The 27,344-nt window shown below is 38.8% G+C and overlaps 2 protein-coding genes across 3 annotated transcripts; one reads left to right on the top strand and one right to left on the bottom strand.

Moving 5' to 3' along the window:
- Positions 1-1,577: 1,577 nt before the first annotated feature.
- LOC112927591 (uncharacterized) lies at positions 1,578-13,277 on the bottom strand. The gene is made up of 3 exons (XM_072731901.1): positions 13,184-13,277; positions 11,923-13,116; positions 1,578-1,663 (listed from the first exon to the last, which is right to left on the bottom strand). The coding sequence occupies exons 1-2, from the start codon at positions 13,275-13,277 to the stop codon at positions 12,236-12,238; spliced, it is 975 nt and encodes a 324-aa protein (XP_072588002.1). The 3' UTR covers positions 1,578-1,663; positions 11,923-12,235.
- DNAJA1 (DnaJ heat shock protein family (Hsp40) member A1) lies at positions 12,501-24,414 on the top strand. 2 transcript variants are annotated; one of them, XM_026008978.2, is made up of 9 exons: positions 12,501-12,674; positions 13,808-13,949; positions 14,087-14,264; positions 16,070-16,174; positions 17,034-17,261; positions 19,043-19,157; positions 20,399-20,514; positions 20,765-20,865; positions 23,198-24,414. In XM_026008978.2, the coding sequence occupies exons 2-9, from the start codon at positions 13,818-13,820 to the stop codon at positions 23,414-23,416; spliced, it is 1,194 nt and encodes a 397-aa protein (XP_025864763.2). In that variant the 5' UTR covers positions 12,501-12,674; positions 13,808-13,817; the 3' UTR covers positions 23,417-24,414. The 2 variants fall into 2 exon arrangements, with proteins under 2 accessions (XP_025864763.2, XP_072584203.1); XM_072728102.1 differs by lacking the exon at positions 12,501-12,674 and adding an exon at positions 12,743-12,859.
- The last annotated feature ends 2,930 nt before the right edge of the window (positions 24,415-27,344 follow it).

Raw genomic sequence — 27,344 nt, 5'->3', positions numbered from 1 at the left:
TGGGGAGCAAGATTTTAAGTCTTGGAAATTAGAGGGGCCTTTTTTTAAGGTTTTATTTATTTGACAGAGAGAGAGAGAACACAAGCAAAGAGCAGCAGGCAGAGGGAGAGGAAGAAGTAGGCTTCCAGGTGAGCAGAGAACACAATGTGGGGCTTGATCCCAGGACGCTGAGATCATGACCTGAGCCAAAGGCAGATGCTTAACTGGTTGAGTCACCCAAATGCCCTACAGGGGCCTTTCTAGAGAAAGTCTTCAAACTGGGTATTCTCCATTTGACATTCCTTCAACAAATACTTTTTGCTCCCTGCTATATGACAATAACTGTCCTAGGTGTGGGAGATAAAACCTGTGATGCTATCTATGATCACTGAGACAGCCCCCCGCCTCAGTGTAACCTGCTGAATCTTTTTTGGGTGTGCTGAATCTCCATCCAGCTATAAGAGGCATCCTTATGAAATGGCCACCCTGTCAGTGATGCTGTCAAGGACACTGCTTCTGATACAACACAATGTTCTCTTAAGAGCATCCCTGGGAAACAGTCCAATCTGATCTCAATTTAGGGAATAGTTTTACTTTTGCAGAATAATGGGTTTGTTTTTTATCAATGGACACCATGAACTGTGGGACCAATGAGGCTGTCAGCTTAGAGATAAATTCATGGCCCAGCTATAGCAAACGTGAAGGTCATTCCTACATGCATTATTAGCTTTGTCCCTGGTTCTGTTTTGTCTCTACCCACGTTTTTATTTCTTCATTCTCTGCACTTTTAATTTATGGCATCTTGAGGTGTGCGTATGTGTGTGTGATTTTTCTGTTTGTTTTTTTGGGTTCTTTTTGTATCCTTAGAAATGACTATGAACCCTTCTGGAAGAAACATCACCATCAATGTTTATAATATACTATACACATTCATATATATGCTATGTTAGAGTTGTGTCCACAGCATGATGTCCACACAGAGTGCTTATAATTCTGTTAAGGGCATTAGAGAAGACCTTGCAAAAGGCTCATTTCTTGGGTTGTATCTTTTGTTTGTTCTTTGCTTTGTTAAGGATGTTACAGAATTTATTCATAGTGACAAGAATTAAACAAAATTAAATTGCTGCCAAGTAAAGATACTAAAAAAAAAAAATCTCGCAGAGTAGATTTTTATGTCATCTCCTAAGTTCATGGGACACCACAGAAACTGTTTACAACAAATTGAGGCTACTTCCACGAGTTTCCTTTCATCAATTTTTTTCTGACAAAAAGATCAGGGGCACAAATAATTCATATCTACATCAGAATTTATGTGCAGAGAAGGAAATTCAAATGGAATATCAAAATAAAATTGGAAAATACTTGATTTCAAAGTGAGGTAAAGAATTAAAATATTTACCTACAAGATAGATAGATATATCTATAGATATAAATATCTATAGATATATATATAGATATAAATATCTATAAATATATATATATATATAACTGAATTATTCAAATAAAGGAGAACAAGCAAGCTTTAGAAACTAAAATGATCTAGATCAAGTGTCTCAGTCTGGAGCAGATACTAAGAATCATTTAGTTCAGTTGCATACCTGTGCAGCAGTATTCTTCCTTAATTCTTCATTCTATCTTGCAGGTAGACCCCCAGCCTTGGACTTTCCCTGGGTTGTGTGGCTGCCTATGTGGGAACAGGGTGAGAAAAAGAATAGTTGCTGACACATTGTTTTAAGTGTGCTGGATCAGCAGATTATTTTTAAATACACTGATTGAGCTCTTTTTTTTTTCTTTAAAAAGAGTTCTATCAATATAAAAACTCATATTGACCAACTGCATACAGAGGACCTCAAAAGAGAAATAAGTCAGGATCACATGGATGAGGCATTCCACAATTTACAAATAAAAAGACAGAAAAGACATGTTCACATTCTTTCATTCTTCAACAGTGTGAAAAATTACAATCATTGTCCTTCACATAAGAAAAAGAAAAAGAGAAGGTAACATAGACTTCATGACCTCTTTCAGTTACCTACACAGCTTGGTACTTTATTTTTTTTCTTTTTCTTTTTTGCATTTTTTAAAATTTAAATTCAATTTGCCAACATATAGTATAACAGTGCTCACTCCATCAAGTGCCCTCCTTAATACTTGTCACCCTAAGGCCTGGCACTTTAAAGGGGGCACAATGCATACTCATGTATTCATCCAGTAAATATTTATTGAGTACCTACCCTGTGCCAGTCAATGTTCTAGATGCCTGGGATATATCATAAAACAAAGATTCCTGCCCAAGTGAAATTTTAGTTCAATTGGAACAGAGGTAGAGAGAGAAGAGACAATAAATATGTTATATCATCAGTGCAATGGAAAAAAAGAAAAAGTAGAGGAGAGAAGGAATTGGAAGTGCTGAGGAGGAATAGCAGACTGCATTTTTAATAGGGTAGACCCTTTGGGGTCATTGAGAAGGTGACATTTAAACAAAGCCTTGAGGAAGATAAGGTGCTCAATAAACATTTGTTGATTAAATAAATGAATTAGAGCAAAAAAAAAAAAGCAGAAAAGAATAAGGCATGTTCAGGTAATGATGAGAAATCAACTTTGAGGAGGTAGACTACTGGGAGATGAATCTGAGAAGGAGATGGGAGGCTCATTGGCCTGGGTATAAAGCTAAAGGTATGGATTTATAAAATCTAGAATTTACAAAGAACTTTCTGTTATAGTCTTAATTAACTATCACATCTCCAGCATAGTTAATTTCATCTCCACTTTACCAATAAGGAAACTATGCTCAGAGAGGCTCAGTAATTTTCCTGAGATCACATAGCCAGTCAGATGCAGAGCCAGAACTTAAACCTGACTTTCAACTTCAGGCTGTCCCTACTGCCCTGTCACCTCCCCCAAGAAAAAGTACACAAGTTGTAAAAAGAAAGGAGAGTTGTAAAATATACTACTAAAATATGAAATATCACATGCCAGTTATAAAAAACATAGAGATAGGATGTAAAAATAAAATCTAATGTAAACTTTTATTTTTAAAAATTTTAAACATGTTTTCAAAATTATACACTCTGTAGAGCAACTAATAAATTGTGGATGCTCAACAAAAAGTTAAGACAGTAAAATAAGAGCCTAATTTGAATACTGCACTGTGGTATTGGCAACAGAGAATACATGGCTACAAATCTATTTCTATCATAAGTACCTTTCTTCTTTTTAAGATTTTATTTATTTATTCAGGAGAGACACACAGAGAGAGGCAGAGACACAGGCAGGGGGAGAAGCAGGCTCCTCAGAAGGAGCCTGATGTGGGACTTGATGTGGGACCCGACGTGGGACTTGATCCTGGAACCCAAGGATCAAGACCTGAGCCAAAGGTAGACACTCAACCACAGAGCCACCCAGGCATCCCATAAGTACCTTTCTTTTTACTACAAACTTCTACATACTTTTACTTTCAGATTGATTTTTCTCTTACAAACACAATAATATTTTGTAATTTTCATTAATAAAAAATATTATTTCTCAATTATATAAGAAATACTTGAATGCTTTCTTTAAAAAGTTAAAGTCTCAGAGATAAGTAAGCAGTACTATCAAATTGGAGTACTATGCTCCAGCTCTTTTTCTATGGAAACTTGTATATCCAAGTGGTTCCTGACTACATGTAGATGTTAATATGTTTAAAACTGAACTTACCAAAAAAAAAAAAAATAAATAAAACTGAACTTACCATTTTCCCCTCAGAGTACATCAGGTCACCTGATGTCCTGTGTCTGTAAATGGCATCATCCATCAGAAAACTTACATTCCGTATTTTATCTGCCCACTCACCTATCATATCTGACCATCAATCTATTCCTACAAGTTTACCTCTGTAATGTCTTGTGTTACTACCCTCTCTTCTCATTCTTACTTCCACTGCTTTAATATTGGCTACCAGTTCTACTATTGCCCAGCCAGGTTCACAGGTGTGTGACCGGTGGAGTCACACACAGTCGCACACTTAGAAAGGCTCCATGCTTGGAGTCTTTGCTGTCACTGTCTTAAAATTATTAATAATCTTTTAATAAGGGGGCCTATGTTTTCATTTTGCACTGAGACTCACAAATTATGTAGCCAATTTTATACTATTGTAATAGCATCCTAATTAGTACCCACTTTCCCAGTAAGGCCCTGCTGCAACCCACCCTCTACAACTCTGTAGGGAATTAAAAAGAAGATATTCCATTAGAATCAGATCAAGCAAACATGGCACAGAGGTCTCCCTAATTTGAGGCTGAGAGGTCTGAAGTATGACTTTAAATTGAAAAGATGAATTAATGAAAAATTAAATTTCCATATAACCAAAGAGCGAACCCCCATTATCTATGGATACTTTTCCATTACAATTACTTAGGGAAAATGGCCAAAGTAAACACAACCCTCCGTGAAGCCAGAGTGGTATACGGAAAGACAACAGGCTTTGCATTCAGAAAGAATGAGTTGAAATACCAAATCTGACTACTTACTGTGTAACTTTGGGCAAATTACTTGAATTCTCAAATTTTTACTTTCTTATTGATAAAATAAAGAAAATTATCTGGCAGGACTTTTCTGAGACTCACAAAATAATAGAGACCCAGTTCAGTTCAACACTTACTGAATGTCTACTCTGTGCAAGACCATGCCTTTATGCCAATGACATCAAGACGATTAAGACTTCCTTACATTATGGAAAAGAGGAGGAGAGAAAGGGACTGAGGTGAGGAGAAACTTTATAAGGGAAAAACCTAACAAATGCTACCTCACCAGGTGAGATCAGGTAAACATCAATAGGGGTAAGTCATGTTCATAGTATGTACCTTGGATATGATATGACGGAACTAAGCACTTTAACATTGTGGTCTTACTCCCCCAAACCCATTATAGAACCAAACTAAAATGGAATCACTTATGTCAGAGACAAATGGAGATGGTCAGTGCAGGCATATAAAGGACACTTAACCTAATCTTAGAGGAATTTACAGTTCTTCTCAGAAATCAGCAAGTACATCAGCCAATTCCCAAAGGCCAAGTCAATTCATGCCATCTCTGGAATTCCTCATTCCCCTGACTCAGCTACCCTAATCCAAACAAGAAAGAAGACCACTAGGAAACCAATTATCTGAAAAAAAAAAAAAAAAAACCTTCCACATTTACCCCATTAAAAATCCCTTAGACTTGAAACTCATTTCTCCAGTTGCCCTGAGTTCTCCAGCTTGCAGGTAGAAAGCCTTGCAATAAACTCATCTCTGCTTTTTTTTTTTTTTAATTCAGTGTATACTTTGGATTTTGACATTATAAACCCAGTCTACCATGAGAAAAACAGTAGACAAACTCAAAATGAAAAACAGTCTACAAAATATCTGGCCAGTGCCCCTTAAAACTGTCAAGGTTATCAAAAGTAAGAAAAGTAAATTTAAAAAATCTGACAGAGGGGCAGCCCAGGTGGCTCAGCGGTTTAGCACCGCCTTCAGCCTAGGGCCTGATCCTGGAGACCCTGGATCCAGTCCCACGTCGGGCTCCCTGCATGGAGCCTGCTTCTCCCTCTGCCTGTGTCTCTGCCTCTCTCTCTCTCTCTCCTCTGTGTATTCTCATGAATAAACAAAATCTTTAAAAAAAAAATCTGAGACATTGTAACATTTAAGAGGAGTCTAAGGACCAGGATGACCAAAAATAATGTGTGGTATCCTGGCTGGGGTCCTGGAACAGAAAAGAGACACCAAGTACAAACTAAGGACATTCAAATAAATAGTGAGCTTTAGTTACTAATAATGTATCAGTATTCGTTGATTAGTTGTAACTCTTATTATATTAACATGCTGACAATAGGGAAAATTGGATGCTAGATACAAAGGAATGCTCTATACTATCCTTGCAACTTTCCTAGTCTGAAACTATTCTAAAATAAAAAATGTATTTAAAAAATAACAACTAGGGGCACCTGGGTGGCTCAGTTAAGCATCATCTGGTCATGATTCTGGGGTCCTCGGATCAAGCCCCAAGTCAGGCTCCCTGCTCAAGGGGGAGTCTGCTTCTCCCTCTCCCTCTGACCCTCCTCCCTGCTCATGCTTTTGCTCATTCTTTCTGTCTCAAATGAATAAATTAAAAAATATTTTAAAAATTTAAAAAATAAAAAATAACAATGGGAATGGTGAGTGGTTGCAAGGGAGAGGAGCTCATAAAGAAGACTACACTATATATAGTTCTACAGAGAAGAAGAAAAGCAAATTGGTGACACTCAAAAAAAAAAAAATTCCAGCCTCATTAGGCCCCACAGTCAATTAAAAACTAAACATTTCAAGAAATTTAATTTATACAAGCATAAGAAACAGTATTTCAGCTACAATTTACTTTCCATTTTGTACTTTCCAATAAAAATTTTCTCTTTTTAACCTAAAGAAAAAAGTATAATGGTAATTCTGCACACCCAAAACTGGATTCATCTTTACCCTCTTCAATTCTGCCCCATCACAGCCCTCTTGTCCTCTTCTTTCTAGGCTCGCTATCCCAGGAAGGGCCTCAGCATCATCCTGTTGCTCAGGCCGTTACACCAGAGGTCAGCCATGATTCCTTCTCCCTCACCTCTGCAGCTAGTCACGAAGAGCTGCAGATTCCACCTCTATGTTTCTATTTCTCTCCCTCTCCATTTCTATTATTTAGGCCTCACCACTTGTAATCTTCTCTCTCACAATAAAAGCTTCCTAAGAATCCATCTTTCACATTAGCACTAAACAATTGCTCTAAAATGTAAGTATGATCAAATCATCTATAAAAAAGAGTTGCTGTGAGGATTAATATATGACAATATTTATAGAAAGTTTAGCCCAGTGCCTGATAGGTACTCAGAAAAAAAGTCCGCTCTTAGAGGTTATATCATCATCCTCTCAGTATTTTTTCAAGATAAAATTCAAACTACTAGCATAGTGCTCAAGCCCCAATGACTTGGCTTCTGTCATGCCTCTAGCCATCCAGCTACCTCCTTGGACACTTGTAATATGGTCACATGGTTATGGAAAGTTATGAAGCATACCACTGAAATAAAATAAATGGTAAGACAAGAGACCATTCATGATAACAAAAAGACAATGTTAAAAAAACAAAACAAAACAAAAAGACAATGTTTAGTAACAACTTCAAGAAGAAATGATCGGGACCTAGCCTTTAAAAAAGAGTGACTATAGGGGATCCCTGGGTGGCTCAGCAGTTTAGTGCCTAGGGCGTGATCCTGGAGTCCTGGGATGGAGTCCTGCATCCGGCTCCCTGCATGGAGTCCTGCTTCTCCCTCTGCCTGTGTCTCTGCCTCTCTCTCTCCCCCTGTGTCTCTCATGAATAAATAAATAAATTCTAAAAAAAAAAAAAAAAGAAAAAGAAAAGAAAAAAAACAGCAACTATAAAACACAATAAAGGGAATATGTAGCTGTATGCATAATATACCTTGTTCACGGATAGGAAGAGTCAACCTGATAGACATGTTAATTCTCCCCAAATCAACTGACATATGAAAGCACTGTAATTGTAATCATAATCCAAATCACATTAGGATTTAGGGTTAATTGGTCAGAAGTATTCTTAAATTCATCTGGAAAGATAAACATACTAGAAAATGCCAGGAAAAACTGTAAAAAGGAGGAACACTGAGAGGACCTAGGCCTCCCAAGACATTAAAATGCATCGTAAGAGGTGCCTGGGTGGCTCAGTCAGTTAAGTGTCTGCCTTCTGCTCAGGTCATAATCCCAGGGTCCTGGGAGTGTCAGGCTCCCTGCTCAGCTAGGAGTCTGCTTCTCCCTCTCCCTCTGCCTTCCCCTGCTCATGTCCGTGTTCTCTCTCTCTCTCTCTCTCAAATAAATAAAATCTTTGAAAAATAATTTTTAAAATGCATTTTAATGTAAATTCAGTATAAGAAAAATAGCATTTCATATTAGGAAAAACAGAGTATTAAAACAGAAAAACTGGTTCACCATTTGAAGAAAAATAAAACTCAATTACTTAAAAAAAATCCTCAGCATTTACACCAAAATCAGTTCTAGGGGAATAAAGATTTAAATGTAAAAAAATGGAATGATGAAACAACTAGAAGAAAACCCGGGAGAATACGTTTATAATGCTGGATTTGTGAAAGCTGCCTAAGCATAATAAAGAGGGGAAATGAAGAGAGAAGAAAAGAAACACAAAAGTCAAAAAAGGGAAGGGTACTTACTTACTACAATTTTAAACCTGCATTTACATTGACCCAACAACTTCAATTCTAGATGTTCATCTTACAGAAACACTGGCATGAGTGTCTATAGCTGTATTTGAGAAATTCTCTGCAGCATTGTTTGTAAAACACTGGAAATTGCCAAAATGTTCATCAATACAGGAATGGTCAAATAAATTATAATGCCTGCATACTATATATTATGAGGCTATTACAAATAATAAGGTAGATTTATTTATTCTAACATGTTAAGATGACAAAGATGAAAGAGATAAGTTTCAAACAGCATGTATATGATTCCACTTAACAAAAAAAATCACATGCTAAATTATTGCTAATCTTTTTGTATTTTATATAAATAACACTGCTTAAAGGTACTAAGTTCTCTAACTGAAAAGCTAGAATATTCATCAAGACATATTTTTAGGGATGCCTGAGTGGCTCAGTGGTTTAGCGCCTGCTTTCAGCCCAGGGCATGATCCTGGAATCCTGGGATCGAGACCCACATCAGGCTCCCTGCATGGAGCCTGCTTTTCTTTCTGCCTGTGTCTCTGCCTCTCTCTTTCTCTGTCTCTCATGAATAAATAAATAAAATCATTAAAACAAAAAGGACATATTTTTAGCATCATTAGGTTTCTATGAAATAAAAATATTAGAACATATGTAATGTTTTTTAAGGCTAATTCTGCTGTTGGGGTGACAAATTACTAGTTCAAAGCCTGAAGTGGGAAGAAAGTATTTTATACTTTTTTAAGTTTAACTTTTTAAATAAGTACTACATTCGAATAGGCTAAATATTCCAAAATTACAAAATAGTGTTTTCTGAAATGTCTCCTCTCCCCAGCACCTTCCTCTCCCCTAAGGCAATCGTATTTCAAGTTGTTGGATATCCTTGAGAAATATTCTGTACACATACAAGCAAATAAGCACATAGTTTTCCTTTTTTAAAACCAACTTTTACACCCTTTATTGTATTCTTAATATAGAATGAAGTTCACTTAGCTTGCAAGGTTTTGGAGGGGGGTAAGATTTTATTTATTTATTGAGAGAGAGAGCATGAGTGAGCCCATACAAAGAGGGGGAAGGGGCAAAGGGAGAGGGAGAAGCAGAGTCACCACTGAGCAGGGAGCCCAAGGCAGGACTCCATCCCAGGAATCTGACATCATGACCTGAGCCAAAGACAGATGTTTAACCCACTGAGCCACAGTGGGTTTTAAAAGGTGCTCCAGCTTGCGGGTTCTAAAAGGATTTTTAATATTACATTTCATAGCTTTATTCTGACTTCCATCTTTCTCAAAGTTTTGGGAATTTCAATTTGATTCCTGAAGCAAAAGGAAACACTAAATACAGTAATATTTAAGAAATACTAGACATAAGGGCAGCCCGGGTGGCTCAGGGGTTTAGCACCACCTTTAGCCCAGGGCGTGATCCTGGAGTCCCAGGATTGAGTCCCATGTCGGGCTCCCTGCATGGAGCCTGCTTCTCCCTCTACCTGTATCTCTGCCTCTCTCTCTGTCTCTCTCTCTCTGTCTCTCATGAATAAACAAAATCTTTTTTAAAAATTATGGTAAAAATTATTTTAAAAAAAGAAATACTGGACATAACATTTATTGTGGAAACTCTCAGTTGAAGTTCTTTGATATATTCTACTTATTCCACATGCTTAACTGATGTTAGATTAACAAATGCAAGTTTGTTTATAGGTTTATAGAATGGTGAGGTCAGAATTTTAGAACTATGCTTCAAATGCTTCAAAACACATAAACTTGTAATTTTTTATTGTTCTCTATTGATTGTTCACATTTTTACACTTACTGGACTCTTGGTCTGAGATACTCATCTGGATGGTGCAAGGTTCCACTACTCAGCATCTCAATACTCTTCCTTTATTAGCATTTACAACACAACTTATCCTTTTTTGTGTGGTGAGATCCTTGAAGGCAGAGAACATGATTTCAGTGATTTTTATATTACCCAACCCCAGTGCTCTGCCTGGCAGTATTAGACTTTAAATAAGTATTGGTTAAAGAAACAAAGTTTATACGAGAGGCAATAAGTTGAGAAGGTAGTATCTAATATTGTAAAGATTATGTGCCTCTCTGTCAAAGCGAAAGCAGAGAAGTGGACAAGTACATTTGGGAAAACTGCAGATAGCTTAGTGTGACTGGGTGCACAGTTTAAATAAAAGAGGTGAGGCTGGGAATCCCTGGATGGCTCAGCGGTTTAGTGCCTCCCTTCCGCCCAGAGCATGGTCTTGGAGTCCTGGGACGGAGTCCCACATCAGGCTCCTGCATTTCTCTGCCTATGTCTCTGCCTCTCTGTCTCTCATGAATAAATAAAATCTTAAAAAAAAAAGGGGGGGGAGGGGTTGAAAAGGTACACATCAGAATGCCTCAATGGTTAAAATTCAAAATACTGAGTTTAGCAAGCTATACACAAGGTTGTTCCCCAACTAGCTCTGAAGCCTAGCCTACTGCCACCCACTCCTTTAGCTATGGTAATATCTAATTACTTACAATTCCCTAGAAGTATCACATTCTTTCATTAGCCTTCTCTTTTGCTTTCTCTTTTGCAGTGAATGTTTTTCTCCCTTTAAAACTCAGCTTAACGGCAGTTCCTCAGAAAGTTAAAAATGGAGCCACCTTAGGACCTACCAATTGCACTACTAAGTATACACCCAAAGATACAAATGTAGTGATCCAAAGGGGCACCTGCACCCCCATGTTTATATAACAGCAGTGGCTATTTCTCAATAGCTAAACTATGGAAAGAGCCCAGATTTCATCAACAGATGAATGGATAAAGATGTGGTATACATATACAATGGACTGCTACTCAGCCATCAAAAATGCCATTTGCAATGATGTGGATGGAGCTAGAGGGTATCATGCCAAGTAAAATGTCAATCAGAGAAACACAGTTTTATGGTTTCGTTCATATATGGAATTTAAGAAACAAAGCAGAGGAGCATAGAGGAAAAGGGGAAAAATAAAATAAGCCATAATTAGAGAGGAAGATAAACCATAAGAGGCTCTTAACCATAGGAAACAAATTGAGGGTTGCTGAAGGGGTGGAAGGTGGGGGGATGGGATAACAGGGTGATGGGCATCAAGGAGTGCACATGATGTAACAAGCACCGAATGTTCTGTACAACCGATGAATCACTGAACTCTACCTCTGAAACTAATAATACACTATATGCTAATTAAATTTTTAAGTGACATCTTAAAAAAAAAAAAAAAAAACTCAGCTCAACGACTTTCCTTTCCCTATTCCACCAGATTTGATACACTGTCTCCCCTGTTGACCTGTATTTTATGGTTCCCTTAAGCTCATTGACATATATTGTTCCCCGCTAAAATCTAAGTGATGTGAACACAGGTTTCTCTACTTTGCATCTCCAGCTTTCTTGGCGGTAGACAGACACTCCTGTTTGATATTCTTGAATGTAACAGATTCCATTTTCCATTACAGCTCCCATCTCAACATATGAAAGTACAAGGACTCACTCTGCGGACTGTGAATCCAAGTTCACAGAGTGGTGTAGCCTAAAATTTAGCTCATAAATGATTCGTTAGCCACTCTTGGTGCCCCTCACTAGCCAACAGGGTGAATGCCAGGCCAGGGCTCCAAGGCTCTCGGTTTGCACCAATGCACTCCAAACATTTCCCTGTACTCAATGTGTATGTAAGACACAGTCAAGACCAAGGCAAATAACATACATAGACGCCTGGACTTGCACACAGCTCTTCCACTTGCAATTTGGTGGATTACAAGGCCATGGACTTGACGTGAAAAAGAGAAAAATCCAAGGACTGTGAGGTTGTCCAGAGCAGGCCCAAGCACCTTTGTTCTGCACTTCTTCCTCGGCGGGTTTCGAGAATCTCAGGGCTGAGGCACCGAGCCAATGACAGACGCCCAAAGACGCAAAAGAGGAGCCGGCAGAAAGGAGGTCCGGGCAGGGCTTTGTTCTGAGAGGTTCCTGCTCCCACCTCAGCTCCTGCACGGGGCTCGATTCCCAAGCCCTCATTGTCCTCACAGGCTGCAGCGGCCCGCGAACTTGGGAATTCGTAGTTGGCCCAGGACCGCACAGCTCCTTAGCAATCCCCGCTCCCGCCAGAGACTTCCGCACTCCCGGGCCCCGCGGGGCGGAGGAAGGAACTCCAGAAAGTTCCACGAGCGCTGGGAACCCAGGTTTAAGCCCACCCCCACAAGGCCCTTCGGCACAGCTCCTCCCAGCCCGAGCGCCCCCGCGCCGTTGCCGAGGTAACCGCGGGGCGGTGGCAGCGGCGAAAGGGGCGGGACTTCCGCGGAGTGACGCGCCTGGACTCGGCTACAAAAGGCGACGGCTGCGGCGCGCCGGGCGGAACTTTCCAGAACGCTCGGTGAGACGCGGAGGAGCGGCGGCTGCCCGAGCTGCGCCCAGCAACGCGCTCCTTCCCGCTCCCCCACACCGGCTTCGGTCCTCTCACCGGTGAGTTTCGGCCCTCGCGCTTCCCCTCCTCCCAAGGCCGGCGCCATTGTTGGCACGGGGAAGCCGGATGGAGCCGCGGTCGGAGGCGGTTGGCTCCGCGTGGGCGGGAGGGTTGTCGGTTCCTGTATCCACGATTCTCGTTTTGGGAGGGCTGGTGTGCCGCGGCAGCCGGCCTCCGGCACGCGGTGAGTGGGCCCGAGGCGCTTCCTGAAGCGTTCTCCACACTGTTTAGCCTGAGGTCCCCAAGGACTTGCAGCTTTCGGCTTTCCACCCGCCCCGTGCGCGCCCCCGCGTCCCCTCCGCCTCAGCTTGCTGGCGGTGGGCGACCCTGCGCGCACGCGCGGGAAGAGCCTGGGGCGAGGGGCTGCGGGGGGAGCGGGGCGGAGGCTGCGGCCGCTTCTCCGGTCTCTCCTTTGTTGAGGGCTGGCTGGGGTTCTCCCACCTCTTCGGTCAAGGTGGGAGGAAGAAAACCTTAACGGTCTGCGCCTAGGTTACGGGGGAAAAAAAACCTTTAAACGACGTGGAAGCTACGCTGGCTTGTGGGGGCGAGAGGGATTCGATGGTCAAAGTGGAGATGCTAGAAGTTCTGTGATTGAGAAACATCCTTCGGAGGGGGAGGGGAACTTGCTTTCTTGTGCTCTTAATCAGTTTCATAAACCGCTCCCTTTCCTCCTTCCCCGTGCCCAAATGTTTTTTTTATTTAGGGAGTGTATGGTTTATCAGATTTGCCAAAGACAATGATAATCTAGTAACCAATAAGCTGATCCTATTGGTGCTCTTTTTGATTACGGCTGTCAGTACTGGAAAGAGAAAGCGGAAGAATCCAGATAATAGTGGCGTTAGTATGGAGCTTTCCCGTGAAGGAGGGGAGGAGGGGGACCCAGCTGCTGTAGGAAGGCCTTTGAATTAGTCCCCGATAATTATTAGCTAATACTTAGTTCATTAGGATCTATGGCTGAGTTACCAAAGGGATTGATTGTTACCTTGTGTGAAGTTTAGGGAAGGTGGTTTTTGTTTTTTTGGGGTTTTTTTTTGTTTTGCCAGATTTGGGAAAGAACAGATTTCTTTGCCTTAACTCTGATTTTAACTATTAAAAATTTACAAGTGAAAGTTAAAACTGTATTTCATTTTAGGCTGTAGAAAATGGTGAAAGAAACCACTTACTATGATGTTTTGGGGGTCAAACCCAATGCCACCCAGGAGGAACTGAAAAAGGCTTACAGAAAACTGGCCTTGAAGTACCACCCTGATAAGAATCCAAATGAAGGAGAGAAGGCAAGTGATGTAGTCATACTTTTAAATGTAGCTGTGTGATTCTTTGTCAGGTGTATAGTACTTAGAACAATCTGACGAGTATGTGTAATACGCTGCCTACCTTGCAACCCTTTTAAAGTGAAATTTCTTTCAAACAGTTTAAACAGATTTCTCAAGCTTATGAAGTGCTCTCTGATGCAAAGAAAAGGGAATTATATGACAAAGGAGGAGAACAGGCAATTAAAGAAGGTGGAGCTGGTGGTGGTTTTGGCTCCCCCATGGACATCTTTGATATGTTTTTTGGAGGAGGAGGCAGGATGCAGAGAGAACGGAGAGGTAAGAATAACCTAGTCCACGTGGAGCAAATTAAAGTAGTCCGTGGTGAAAGCAAATTCTTGAGAAATCCTCTATTTGAAACGTTTACACGTTGGTATAATGTTGCAAACTAACAAACTGCCACTTTGATTTATGATGTAGTTTTTTAAACTGAGATTGATGTAGACAAAAGTAGCTAAGCCAATCCTACCCTAAAGAGAATACTTGTAAAGCTCTCTTATATGTATGATTTCAGGAAGGTTATCAATCGTTAATTGAAGGAATAGAGTATAGGGGCATACTTTTCAAACCCTTTTTAGAGATCTTATTTGATCCCTTCCCCCCAGAGCCAGAAATTAAATTTTTTCAAGGATATATATATAGCAAGGCATTAGTAGAATGAGGAATGGAGCCCAAGTTTATTGCCTCTAAATAGCTTATGGTGTTTAATCTTGTTTCAGCTTTATTAATAGAATATGTGCCTTTAACGTTTAATAGAAATGTAGTTACAGAATTTATCTTAGAACAATTTGCAATCAAAGTTCATTGTTCTAAGGTTGGGTGATTTGTCCCACAGAAAAACAAGCGGTTTTTAGGGGCGGGTAATTAAGGAACTGACTGGCAAACTTTGACCTTGATTAATGAAAGGTGGGTTTTTTGGTGTGATAATGGAGCATATGTAATCACACTAAAGGAGTTTTGTTTTCTTTCCCATATTCTCAAATCTATAAAGCTAAAGTAAGAGGGGCAGTTTCCAGTATGCTAGAATCAACTACATGGGAATATATTTTATTTTATTTATTTTTTTATTTTTATTTTTTTTCATGGGACTATATTTTATAGGACCAAAGGTGGAGCTACGAACAAAAGGATGTAGTTACTGGAGCCGCACACTTCTTTGCAAACTGAAAGTATTCGTTAGACATGTCCAGCTACTAGTGAGGGAGCTTTTTTCACTTGGGCATGAGGCAGTACTGTTTTGTGGGGGATACAAGTCTCTGGAAGAATCAGTAACTAGGAACTTATTAACCATTGGCAGATGACCTCATTTCTGTAGCCTTTGTATCCTTATGCAATCTCCACCTTCCACTTCACATTTTAAAATGAGTTAGGGCACTCCTTTGTAGCCATTGGCCACATTTAAATTTAGATTAATTCAAAACATTTCTTTTTCTGTGGTAGCCTCATTTACATTCTAAATAGCCACATGTGATTAGCAGCTTCCGTGTTAGATATCACAGATGTAAGACCTTTCTGTCACCGCAGGAAGGTCTGTTGGACAGCGTGATACGAGAAATACAGTTTTTAAGTACTGCTGCCCTAAAAGTAAGTGTGCTACTCTTTAGAAAAGTGGGAATTAATAGTCTTCTATGGAGACTGGATAAATATATCTGCTTCCCTGGCCAATCTTGCTTACTTGGAACTTAGTGATGAAGAGTTTGTGGATGAAGTGATTGGCTACGTCATTACCATACTGAAGTGAAAGATTCAAAGAATATATTAGAGATGCAGTTTGGATTAATTTATTGTGAAACTTGATATTTAACATTGGTTTTCCCAAGTGATTTTGCAGTTGAGGTTTTTGACTGCTACAGTTTGTAAGGTAGCCACAAATGCGTCCTTAGGCAAGATACTGTCCACCCAATTTTCCTCATCTGAAATTACATTTCAGTTTGAGGATCACAGGTGATAGTGTGACCATCTTGTGTAATAGGTGCTCAACAGGTGTATCCTGTGAAATACATCTTTTCCTTCTCTTTTTAAAGTGGGATGAACGTATGTATAAATAGCATCTCAGATTTTTAATGAGCATTGTTTTGTTTTAGGTAAAAATGTTGTACATCAGCTCTCAGTAACCTTAGAAGATCTATATAATGGCGCAACAAGAAAACTAGCTCTGCAAAAGAATGTGATTTGCGATAAATGTGAAGGTATGGTTTTTTAATACCTATAACTGAAAATGAAACTGAAGCTCTTCCAGATACATAAAACTGACAACACACTACCTAATACAAGTAGGAAGAAAATCTGAACCTACCACCCTGAGAAATATTAGCAACATACAACTCTTTTTCATGTGTTTTTTTTTTTAATTTCTTTTAATTATTTATTTATGATAGTCATACAGAGAGAGAGAGAGGCAGAGACATAGGCAGAGAGAGAAGCAGGCTCCATGCACCAGGAGCCTGACGTGGGATTCGATCCTGGGTTTCCAGGATCGTGCCCTGGGCCAAAGGCAGGTGCCAAACCGCTGCGCCACCCAGGGATCCCCTTTTTCATGTGTTTTTAAATGCAGTTGGGATCAATCTAATTTGATGTGTTGGGATCCAGTTCAGAGGTGAACACTTCCTGTTCTCTCTCAAACTTATTCTAATGGTTCAGAACCTGTAAGACGGTTTTAAGTGTCCTCTTTTTTAGACATTTAACTGTTTAATTCTTAGTTAAGAACCTGATCTTTTTAATCTATTCGGAAGTAGGTTATTATCTGAAGAATAAATTTTTAAATGTTTCCATCTTAACAGGTAAAGTAGCACTAAAAAAAGTGCTTTGAGAGCACAATTTTTAAAACAAAATTCTGAAATGGTGCTTTGGGAAGACCGCAGTTAAATGTCAGTAGATAACTGAAGCTGATGGTGGCTGTATTTTATCAAATATAAAAAAGGCTGAATTGTAGACTTAGGGCAGCATCCATCAGATCTTGGAAACTAAATGTAATGTTTGAGAACTCATTTAAAAATTTTGTTATTATATCTGATACTCAATTTAAACATTTTTTTTTAAACTGTTCAGGCCGAGGTGGTAAGAAAGGAGCAGTCGAATGTTGTCCCAATTGCCGAGGTACTGGAATGCAAATAAGAATTCATCAGATAGGACCTGGAATGGTTCAGCAAATTCAGTCTGTGTGCATGGAGTGCCAGGGCCATGGGGAACGGATCAGTCCTAAAGATAGATGTAAAAGCTGCAACGGAAGGAAGATAGTTCGAGAGAAGAAGATTCTAGAAGTGCATATTGACAAAGGTGAGTCTGAGGCACTTTGTCATTTTGAATTCCTGAGTGCTGTGGCAAGTTTATTAATACTGTATTTTAGTTACTAAAAATTATCCTTAGTAGGCTTTATGTATGATCTTATCACCCAGAGATAACTCTTAGCCACAAAGCAAATGCTTTTTCATCCCAAGCCTTCGTATATTTATAGGGAATTCTTCAGGGATCTCCTCACTTAATATAACATTGACATCAGCAAATGATTGGTGTTTCACACTTAATTCTTTTCTATTAAATCATTACGTTGTCTTTTTTTTTTTTTTTTTTTTTTTTTTCGGTCTACTCTTTTTTTAATTGGTATTCACACATTAATTTCCTTGGGGACTGCTAGATTAAGGGATATGCTTACCTTTCTGTTTTGAAGATTTTGTTTTATTTTTAAGTAATCTCTACACCCAACTTGGGGCTTGAAGTTAGAACCCTGAGATGAAGAGTCACATGCTCCAGACTCAGCTAGCCAGGCACCCTGGAATATGCCTATTTATTAAGCATGGGGGAATGGGGTTAGGCAAAGAATTCAGGGGGTCTCAATAAAATACTTCCTTAATTTCTCTTAAGTTCATGAACATGTTTTATTTCTTAACTGATATGTAAGAACTTAGATTATGAATATGTGGTAATGTTCTTTGGACTTTCATTAATTTAAATTAAAATTTAATGAATTTAATTTCCAGTATGCATACTGGTGGAACTGTTGATAATATGAATGTTATATATTAACTACATACATTTACTCTAAGGCCCTGCAGTAGTAGTCTTACGTGTGATTCATGACTCCCTCATTGACCCATGTTTAGTAGAATTTTGATACTTATTTTGCTCTAGTAAGACCTCGTCTTCCTACTAACAGTATATATTTTGGGGAGGGCATTAGTGGAAAGTGAAGCCATTTTGCTGTCTTTACCCATGGTCTTTATGATAGTGGGAAAACCAGCAAAACCTAGTTGAGTTTAATTGCTTCACCGCTCTATCAAGATAGTTACTTGGCTTCACAAATGATTTAAAGACTTTGATTTTGTCAGTGTATAATACTGGTATTGTGGTTTAAGTTCTTAGTTTTTCAGAGGTACACACTGAGGTATTTGTAAGATTGGGATTTTGCTTCAAAATATGTTGCTGGGGGAGGGGAATGTGGGTGGAGGTGTAATACATGAACTATTAGGAGTTGATAGCTGCTAGATCTAGTTTAATGAGTATTTAGGAATTTGTTGTAATATTGGCTACATATAGAAGTTTAATATTTTCCACAGTGAGTAAAACAAAGTTACACCTGTGGGGGTCACCTCAATGATCATTGGTTCAGGAGATAAGGACATAAGTAAGTAATGAAATTAAAATAAGAATTATGGTTATAATGTTTGCCAGTCAGTTGTTTTGGTGGCATTGTGGGCCTTTTAAATTATTTAATCTTCAAGACAGCCCTGATGAGGTAGATCTCTAGGAAAGTTGGTCTTTTGGAAGGTTATGCAACTTGCTTCCCCAGGGTAATCCAGTTAGTAGTAAATAGCAGCTCTGAAATTTGGAGCCTCATCTTTTCGCATCTAGAGTTTGTGTTCACTACTGTGATCACTTTATTCATTAAGAAAATAGACTAGTAACGTGGGCATTCTTAGTCATTTCAGTATGTTTAGCATAAACAAAGACATGGCTCCCCCCCCCCAAGATTCATAAACAGACAGACCTCAGTATTTAACAGATTGAGATTTGGATTTTAGTAGGATGTTAAACAGGAGTATAAAATCTTTTGTTTTTAGGCATGAAAGATGGCCAGAAGATAACATTCCATGGTGAGGGAGACCAAGAACCAGGACTTGAACCAGGAGATATTATCATTGTTTTAGATCAGAAGGACCATGCTGTTTTTACTCGGTAAGAACTTTTATCAACTACTGAAGTCTTGCATATTTTTTAAATGAGCTTTTCATTACTTTCAAGACATTACTTGGAAACAGCCTGAAGAGCAGCAGGAGAGTTGAGTTATATATGATGATGTCTTTTCTCAAAAGTTAAGCACTGTTTCAGTAAGCTAAAGCAAAAAGGATCAGATTTTGGGTTTTGTCTAAACTTAAGGAAATCATTACCTAATCTGGAATTTGAAGGATGTTTTTACTACAGATGTTTTGTATGAATATTAAATGAATGGCTTAGGGAACACATCCCAAAACCATGTTTGTTTAAGCAGTTAACTTGAAATAACCTAAAACTTTTGCCTCTTTCAATCCTGAGTTTGTGATACATTGGGTTGTTGTTAACTGTAAACAAGTGACTAGCACTGTCTTTGTAGAAAACTAAATTAGTATGAGTCTTCTGTAGCTGTGAAATAATACTGTTCACAATGAACTTAAAGTGAAGCACAAGAATGATTAACAATTTGTTAAATAACGTCCACTAACTAAGGCATTGGACAAGAGTAGGATTCCAGTAAATCTGTTAGGAATGTTATCTGAAGGAACTGATTTTTTGTTAGTGGAAAAAGAACATTCATTTCCACAAGCGTCTCAGTGGGAAATGCTGTGAAAGGATTTTGATGCTGTCAATTGAGGTGAAGCAACAAGAGGGTTTTTTTGGAGAGTACCCTGGATATTTTACTAATACTAATTGGAAAAGAAAGTTTTGTTTTGTTTTGTTTTAAGATTTATTTATTGATTTATGATAGAGCGGGGGAGAGAGAGGCAGAGACACGGGAGGAGGGAGAAGCAGGCTCCATACCGGGAGCTCGACGTGGGACTCGATCCCGGGACTCCAGGATTGCGCCCTGGGCCAAAGGCAGGCGCTAAACCGCTGAGCCACCCAGGGATCCCCTGGAAAAGAAAGTTTAAGCACAAAGAGGGAGTGGAATGAGACAGTTCAGGGATGATAAATAGTAGAAGCTGCCTAGAATGTGTGGAAGGATTCTAAAGTCTTGTCCAGGAAATAGCTGGCAGGGTCCGTGTATTTGGTGTTTCTAGATCTTGGCTGTTTTGAGAATAGGGAAAGAAAGGACATCTTAGTGAAAGAGACCCTTATTTATACCCTTGCTTGTTAAGAAAACAATTGCCATCATGATATGGTACTTCCAATAATTGGTGATTTGAAAAATTTAAGTGTATGTCATATTTACATTGATATAGACGAGGAGAAGATCTTTTCATGTGTATGGATATACAGCTGGTTGAAGCCCTGTGTGGCTTTCAAAAGCCAATATCTACTCTTGACAACCGAACCATCGTCATCACCTCTCATCCAGGTATGATACTTAGATGAGTGTGGTAAAGGCACTGAGAAAACTGATATTTTACTTGGTCAGTTATTTATCGGTCTTGTGAGCTGAGCTGAAATTGTAGAATATTGGGTCTTTTTGGAAGCCCCTAAAATGGTAATGGGATTGCTTCACATAAATTTATTACCTGTCAGGGAGCTAGCACATTCCTCTGTACTTTATAAAAGCCTCATAAAATGTGACTCTTGAAGGAAAAATTTGACTTCCGTGTTTTTAGGTCAGATTGTCAAGCATGGGGATATCAAGTGTGTGTTAAATGAAGGCATGCCAATTTATCGTAGACCATATGAGAAGGGTCGCCTAATCATCGAATTTAAGGTAAGCTATAAATAAAGTACTCTGGGGATGTTGGAGAATGATTAGCTTATTAAAATATGACAATTACATTTCCAAATGGTAAAGTACATCAAATTGATAGTCTCTCTTATCCAGGAAGAAATAAATTGAGCTAATATAAGGCTATAATTGGGATCTTAAAGTTCAGAAGCACTTAAAATAACTACTGTGGCTTTTTGGCAAAATACTACCATGCTTGGTTTGCTAATAGGGTGAATTCGTAAAGCAACCTTCAGCCCTTTTTTTTTTTTATCTTATATTTGCCTTTGACCCATAAATAGTTTTCATTAAAAACATTTTTGGGAGATGCCAAGTGAACTGTGTACATTTTTGATAACTATACTTGTGTCCATATAATTCAAAATCCTATATGTAAAAAATATATATGTATATGTATTTTTATCGTTTTAAATAAATGAGTTTTGTTTTAAACATTTTTGGGCAAAGGAGGACTGCCTTTTTGAGGAAAAATAGCCTTTTTTAATTGAAGTCGTCAACATATGTATTATTGGTTTCAGAGGTAGAGATCAGTGACTCATCAGTCCTATATAATACCCAGTGCTCATTATATCACGTGCCCTCCTTAGTGTCCATCACCCAATTACTCCCGTTCCTCCAGCAACTCTGTTTCCTATGATTAAGAGTCTTTCATGGTTTGTCTCCTCTCTTCCCCTATGATCCTGTTTTGTTTCTTAAATTCCACAGGTGAGTGAGATCATAGGATTGTCTTTCTCTGAGTTACTTCACTTAGCATACTGTTCTGTAGTTCCATCCCCATTGTTGCAAATGGCAAGATTTTGTGGTTTTTTGATGGCAAAGTAGTATTCCATTGTGTGTGTATTTATACACACCACATTATATTTATCCATTCATCTATCGTTTTCTATAAACATTGGGGTGCAGGTGCCCGTTCAGATCAATACGTTTGTATCTTTGGGGTAGATCCCTAGTAGTGCAATTGCTGGGTCAGAAGGTAACTCTATTTTCAACTTCTTGAGGAAACCTCCATACTTTTTTCCAGAGTGGCTGCACCAGCTTGCATTCCCACCAACAGTGTAAAAGGGTTCTCCTTTCTCTGCATCCTCCCCAGCATCTTGTCATTTCCTGACTTGTTAATTTTAGCCATTCTGACTCGTGTGAAGTGGTATCTTATTGTAGCTTTGATTTGTATTTCCGTGATGCTCAGTGATATGTGGAACATTTTTTCATGTGTTGGTAATTTGTATGTCTTTGGAAAAAATGTTCATGTCTCTGCCCATTTCTTGATTGGATTATTCATTGGATGTTGAGTCTGTAAGTTCTTTATAGGTTTTGGATACTAGTTCTTTATCTGATGTCATTTACAAATATCTTCTCCCATTTTGTTGTCTTTTGGTTTGTCTACTATTCCATTTGCTGTGCAAAAGCTTTTTATCTTACTGAAGTCCCAACAGTTCATTTTTGCCTTTGTTGTCCTTGCCTTTGGAGACCTGTCTAGTAACAAGTTGCTGTTTGGCCAGGGTCACAGAGGTTGCTGCCTGTGTTCTCCTCTAGGATTTTGATGGATTCCTATCTCACATTTAGGTCTTTCATCCATTTTGAGTCTATTTTTGTGTATGGTGTGAGGAAATGGTCTAGTTTCATCCTTCTGCATGTGGCTGCCCAATTTTCCTAACACCATTTGTTGAAGAAACCGTCTTTTTACCTTCGTTGGATAATCTTTTTACTTGAAGATTAGTATTGACGATAGAATTGAGGGTTCATTTCTGGGTTCTCTGTTATGTTCTTTTCATCTGTGTGTGTGTTTTTGTGCCAGTACCATGTTGTCTTGATGATTACAGCTTGAAATATGGGATTGTGATGCCACCAGTTTGGGTTGTTTTTGTTTTTCCCCAACGTTCCTTTGGTTATTTGCGATCTTCTCCGGTTCCACACAAATTTTAGGATTATAAGTTGATGGTATTTTGATAGGGAGTGCATTGAATGTATAGATTGCTTTAGGGTTAGCATAGACATTTTAACAATGTTTTTCAGAGGAAAACGGCTTTTAAAATACCTGTTAAAAGGAATTAGTATGTGTTTCAGGATGGGTTCTCATGTGTTGAATAGAATGGTGATCATCACAGCGCAATTTTTCGATAATTATTTTTTTAATGCTTTAAATTCTGTTCAGCTAGATAGATGCTGTGCCTTTTAGAACACATGTTCTAACTTAGGATTGGCAGATAGTCATTCCATTTTTTCTGGGGAGAAAATGGGTCAATGATAATGTCTCTAAGAAGCTAATGATGAAGTATATCAAACTGAACTTAACAGTAGAGATTTCTTTTTACAGGTAAACTTCCCCGAGAACGGCTTTCTCTCTCCTGATAAACTTTCTTTGCTGGAAAAACTCCTACCTGAGAGGAAGGAAGTAGAAGAGACTGATGAAATGGACCAGGTAGAACTTGTGGACTTTGATCCCAATCAGGAAAGACGGCGCCATTACAATGGGGAAGCATATGAGGATGATGAACATCATCCTAGGGGTGGTGTTCAGTGTCAGACTTCTTAATGGGGTTGGTGAATAACACTGCTGCTGGCATTTTATATGCAGTAGTGGATGAGTGAAGGACTATAATCATAGCTCACTACTTGCTATTGTTTTTGTTTTAATATTCAACTATAGTAGTGTTTTAAAAGTTAAATGAAGAATAAACTCAAATATAAAAGCTCTGACTTTGCCCTGTATGTATGATGACTTCAGTGTGCAAGATAAGTTTAATACTGTAAAAACTACTTTTAAAAAATCTCCCCTAGCGTTTGTTAGGCCATACCTTGTAATTGATTGCAGCTGTATGTATATGAAACAGTTCAGACTGAAATGCTAGGTGTATGTATTGACTTCAGTGTATGACCCTTAATTGTTAAGCTATGAAGTTAAAACTTGTATTTAATTGGCAATCAGACAATTTATTAATTTGTAGAGAAGTGTTGGTCTGTAGTTACGTTAAGTAGGATTCATTGTGATGCCTCTGCATTTTATTGCCTCAACTGTTACTTGAAGATGGCATGCTATGTAATTTGGCCTGTGGTATCAGTGATAGAAAGGATACCTCTCTAAAGAAGTGGTTTATTATATGCTGCTGCTTGAGGGCTTGCACTTGTAGAATTGCATTCCCTTCTGTGCCATCTTTTTTTTTTTTTTTAATCTATATATATATATATATATATCAGTCCTGGTTACACTTTTTTTCCTTCTCTTTGGACCATGATAAACTTCAGAGTAGTGACTTCAGGAGCCAGGGTAACTTAGAGTGAAGAGACATTTACGTGGAGAAGTTCATTTGCATGTATGAGACAGGAAGGTGTCTTCTAGGTATGTGACAGGCTTACTTTAAACCATTTAACTTATGCTCCGAAGTAACTGTAATTTCATGTTGGTAGTATAGCAAATTATGATGAATAGCTTTAATTGTATGTTTAAAAGTCATGTTCACAAGCTTAAATCTGGAATCAGAATTAAGCAATTGAAATGTATGAATGTCTCCTTAATATACTGATTACAAAGCATTTCCAATGTGTCACTACAGGCTTTTTTTTTTCCCCCCCTGTAGATTAAAAGCACTGGTTTTTCACTAAGGTAGAATAGGTGGTTTCTCATTTAACTAGTTAAATGGGTAATAAAAAATGCTGTTGAACTACAGTTAAATGTTAACAAGTGTGGGGAGTGAAAGTGGGTGAGGGTAATGAGCCAAAGGGGTTTTTTAAAACTCAGCAAATACTGGAGTAAGAATGTGAGAGTTTTGCCTGTTTATTCTGGTTTTGCTGTTATCAGAAAGCTTAAATATTTCCAACTTTAAGGGGCCCAGGTCATAAATTCCCCTCATAGAGCACACCTGAGTTAAAAAGGAGACACTAAAACTGTGAAGAGAGTGGTTAACTAATCTGTGAAGAGAGTGGTTCCCACACCTTAAGTGTTCATCATCGTGACATTTCTAATTGACAACCTTTGTTCTTAGACTGTCTTTCTTGTTTGTACCACACAGTTAAGCTCATGTTTGGGTATGTGCTACATGCTCAGGAAGGCAAAACAAAGTATTCAAAAGCAAAGCAAAAAAAAAAGAATTCAAAATAATGTCTGTGACAAGACATTTTAAATTAAAAACCTGTAGTTTAATATATTTAACATTAAAAAAAAAAAAGGTTTTGACATCAGTCACAAGAGTATAAATCAAAACCAGTGAGATCCCACTTCACACCTACTAGTCCAGAATGAAAACAGGTGAGAATGTGGAGAGGTTGGAACTCTACCTTATTAGTGAGAATGTAAAATGGGTGTTTCTGTACAGAAAGTTAGGCAGTTCCTCAGAAAGCCAAACAATGACTATAGAACTGGTAGTTCCCTCCTTGGCTAATAAGATACTTGCTGCCCATGTTGTTTGTAGCATTCACAGCCAAAGAAGGAACAAGGAAAGCCAACTAATAGACAAAATGTGATGGTGCATGTACAGGTGACAGACACATAAGGACAAATTATCGTATGTATACAAATGTATACATACTTCAATATACTGGACGAATTCCTAGAGACCACTTAACCAGGGGCTAGGGGGAAGAGAGGAATAGAGTTAGGTCTTAATTGTGGTGATGAGAAAGTTTTAGGTACAGTGATGGTTGCACAAGGTCCTGAGTGTTACTTAATGCTGCTGGGCTATACAGTTAAAAATGGTGAAGTACATTTTATTTTACGTGTTACATAAAGATCCAAAAAGTAGAAATCACTAAAAGGAAATGGTTAACAATCTGATAGGCAGAAACAGTAGTTTGTAGTCTAAAAACTACCTCTGAGAATTTTGACCAAGGTCATCTCTTAGAACTCTGACCAAGTCTGCCACGGAAATACATACGCATCAACACAAGTGTAGTTCCTGGTCCCAACACTAATGCTTTCTCTGATGCTTCCCTCATCCATTCATACTTGGAACAAGAATGTCCCACGAGGATGCTCCTGGAACACGGTGGTAGATTTAAGTGTGAAGTTAGCATCAGATCTTCCCTGCATATGGTACTGGTTTTCAGCGTTGCCTACATTTATAGTTACCTGGGAAGTTTTATTTGAGTCACCCGGTCACCCCACCCCCAGGGATTTTGATGTAATTGAGCTGGGTGTAGCTGGAGCATCAAAATGGTTATGAACAGCCAGGGTTCAAACATGGGGACAGTGAGGTTAACTACCTAGTAATAGCACTGCTAAGAGAATTGCTGTGAAGTGTAGAAGGTCTAAAAATACAAGTGAAGGGGCTAACCAGCTAGTGTAATATAAAGGTGTTCTTTGAAGGGTTTCTGAAGTCCTGGATCTTCATCATTTTATCTCTAATCTATGAAACAATCAAAACACCTACTTTGTAAGTGGAGAAGTTGTCTGCTGGTTCTCAAATTTGAGCAAAGTTGCTGAGCCCCACTGACTGCCACAGTTGCTGATTCCAGTTGTCAGGAACAGAACCTGAGAATTAGCCTTTCGTTTACCAGGTGACACCTAGAACCTAGAACTACTGCTCTGGCCCAAGGAAAATGTAACAGCCAAAAGTGGAATCCCAATTTTTATAATTCATTGCTCTTTTACTCTCACTGCCTGTGGCTACTTTAGGTAAATAAGTTGGAATGTGGACAAATAACCTGTGAATTTCTTCGCCTTTTCCCAAATCTAAAGAGAAGCTGACAGCAGCTAGATTCAAAGAATAAATTCCAAAGCTTTGGAATTACACTTGGTTTTCAGTGTGTGCTCCACGAGCAAGGTATGGAAACCATAATAGGTGGTACCTCAGAGTAGTTCTGAAAAGTAAATGAGGCTGCTCACATAGAAAGCAAGGTCTCCGTAAACGCTCTTAGTTCTAGTACTACAAGTTGAAAAACAACTGGTGAAGACCTTGAACTATACTCAAGCTTTAGAAAGAAAAAAGGTTTCCCTGAAATACCCTCAGGCACTAATTTGATGATTGGGGAATAAGACAAATGTCCTTAGCCTTTCAGAGTTCATTTTACTGCCATGTACTTTTAAGTTGTAAGTGGAAAGAAATACCAGTTAGATCTGTAGGTGGCTGCAGTTACCTCCCTAGGAACCTGACAACTTGCTGTCAGAAGAGTACAGCTATCCATCTCTCCTCTCCTGCTATTTGCAGGGAATACATTCTAAGACCCCCCAGTGGATACCTGAAACAGGATGGTCCTGAGCCCTATATGCATTTGTACCTATACAAACGCCTACCTAGGATAACGTTTAGTTTGTAAACTTGGCATAGTAAGAGATTAGCAGCAATAATAAAATAGAATATACTGTAGTGAAAGTTGTGAATGTGGTCTCAAACTATCTTGCTGCACTGTACTCCCCGTTGTGAGCTAAAATAACCACATGAGGAGACGCAGTGAGGTGAATGATGAAACACTTTGTGACAAGGTGTTAGGCTGTCCGTTTTCTGATACTAGGTCAGGAGGAGGATCAT

This window comes from Vulpes vulpes, chromosome 12, assembly GCF_048418805.1.
Source record: "Vulpes vulpes isolate BD-2025 chromosome 12, VulVul3, whole genome shotgun sequence".
NCBI classification, from domain to species: domain Eukaryota; kingdom Metazoa; phylum Chordata; class Mammalia; order Carnivora; family Canidae; genus Vulpes; species Vulpes vulpes.
This window is presented reverse-complemented; position numbering and strand designations above follow the sequence as displayed.

Excerpts from the sequence above, each read along its gene's own strand:
- DNAJA1 (XM_026008978.2), top strand. The coding sequence starts at position 13,818 with ATGGTGAAAGAAACCACTTACTATGATGTTTTGGGGGTCAAACCCAAT. Across the intron at positions 14,265-16,069 it reads GATGCAGAGAGAACGGAGAG|GTAAAAATGTTGTACATCAG; the intron begins GTAAGAATAACC and ends GTTTTGTTTTAG. Across the intron at positions 17,262-19,042 it reads AGAAGTGCATATTGACAAAG|GCATGAAAGATGGCCAGAAG; the intron begins GTGAGTCTGAGG and ends TTTTGTTTTTAG.
- LOC112927591 (XM_072731901.1), bottom strand. The coding sequence starts at position 13,277 with ATGTTTCTCAATCACAGAACTTCTAGCATCTCCACTTTGACCATCGAA. Across the intron at positions 13,117-13,183 it reads AGCTTCCACGTCGTTTAAAG|GTGGGAGAACCCCAGCCAGC; the intron begins GTTTTTTTTCCC and ends TTGACCGAAGAG.